The sequence below is a fragment of the Myotis davidii genome, unplaced genomic scaffold (genome assembly GCF_000327345.1).
Source record: "Myotis davidii unplaced genomic scaffold, ASM32734v1 C63777145, whole genome shotgun sequence".
Taxonomy (NCBI): domain Eukaryota; kingdom Metazoa; phylum Chordata; class Mammalia; order Chiroptera; family Vespertilionidae; genus Myotis; species Myotis davidii.
The window spans coordinates 1-1173 of record NW_006376167.1 but is presented as its reverse complement, the minus strand read 5'-3'; the positions used below and the strand labels follow the sequence as shown (position 1 = coordinate 1173).

General features: G+C 44.5%; 1 protein-coding gene across 1 annotated transcript; it reads right to left on the bottom strand.

The window, feature by feature from the left end:
- Positions 1–104: 104 nt before the first annotated feature.
- Positions 105–1040, bottom strand: LOC102770937 (olfactory receptor 52E5-like; the record flags this gene model as incomplete). Its single annotated transcript, XM_006777741.1, has 1 exon — positions 105–1040. A coding segment is annotated over exon 1 (936 nt), but the record flags the coding sequence as incomplete, so codon positions are not given.
- Between the last annotated feature and the right edge of the window lie 133 nt (positions 1041–1173).

Genomic DNA, 1173 nt, shown 5'->3' with positions numbered 1-1173 from the left:
TGGGCGTAGCAGAGTGACACCAGTTTGCATGTTCCTCTTTTAATAGTGTAGATCTATCACAATACCATACATATCATCATGATTGGGGCAGCTGAGAAACAAACATTTTTAGGGTTAAGAATTCTTAGAACTTGCTCCCGGATCTGTTTTGTCCTGACCCCATAGATAATAGGGTTGAGTGCTGGTGGAACAACCATATATAAATTGGCCAGCAATATGTGAACATAGCCAGGGATGCTATGACCAAAGCGGTGGGTCAGAAATGAGAAAAAGGCTGGGATGTAGAAGATGAGCATGACACAGACATGGGAGCCACAGGTGTTGAGAGCCTTGAATCGGGCATTCCATGATGGTAAACGAAACACTGTGCAGAGTATCTTCACGTAGGAGAAACCAATTATTATCAGGTCAATGAATCCCACAGAAAAGGCAGCCATCCCAAACAAATTGTTGGCCCTGGTACTGGCACAGGAAAGACGGGCAATGCCCATGTGCTCACAGTAAGTGTGGGGAATGATCCTGGCACCACAAAATGACAACAGCAAGATAAGAAACACAAAGGGGATAACAAAGATTAAAGATCTCACTATCATGGCTATACCTAGAATGGCCACTACCTTGTCTGTGAGTATCATGGTATATCTAAGAGGATTGCATATAGCAACATAGCGGTCTATGGCCATTACTGTCAGTACCCCAGACTCCACACCAGTGCACAGATGAATCATAAACATCTGTGCAAGACAGGCACCAAAAAGAATTTCCCTTAAATTGAACCAGAAGATGCCCAGCATCTTGGGGATAGTGGCAGTGGACAGGCTTAGGTCAGTGCAGGCCAACATTGCCAAGAAATAAAACATGGGCTGATGGAGAGTAGGCTCAGCCTGAATTATAAACAGGATTGTAATGTTCCCCAGGAGGGCAATCAGATAGACAGCACAAAAGGGAAAACCAATCCAGATATGAAGGTTTTCCAGGCCTGGAATCCCCAAAAGGAGAAAGGAGAAAGGATGGAATTGGGTGGTGTTCTGATGGGCCATCTTTATGGCTGCTGGTCAGTTGTTTCACTCAACTCAAGACTCCAATCCCATTCATGTCAGTTTTTCAGGTCACGGAAATACACGGCATCAATTCTCTGACTTAATACAGCAGAAGACCCTGGAGTGAAAAATG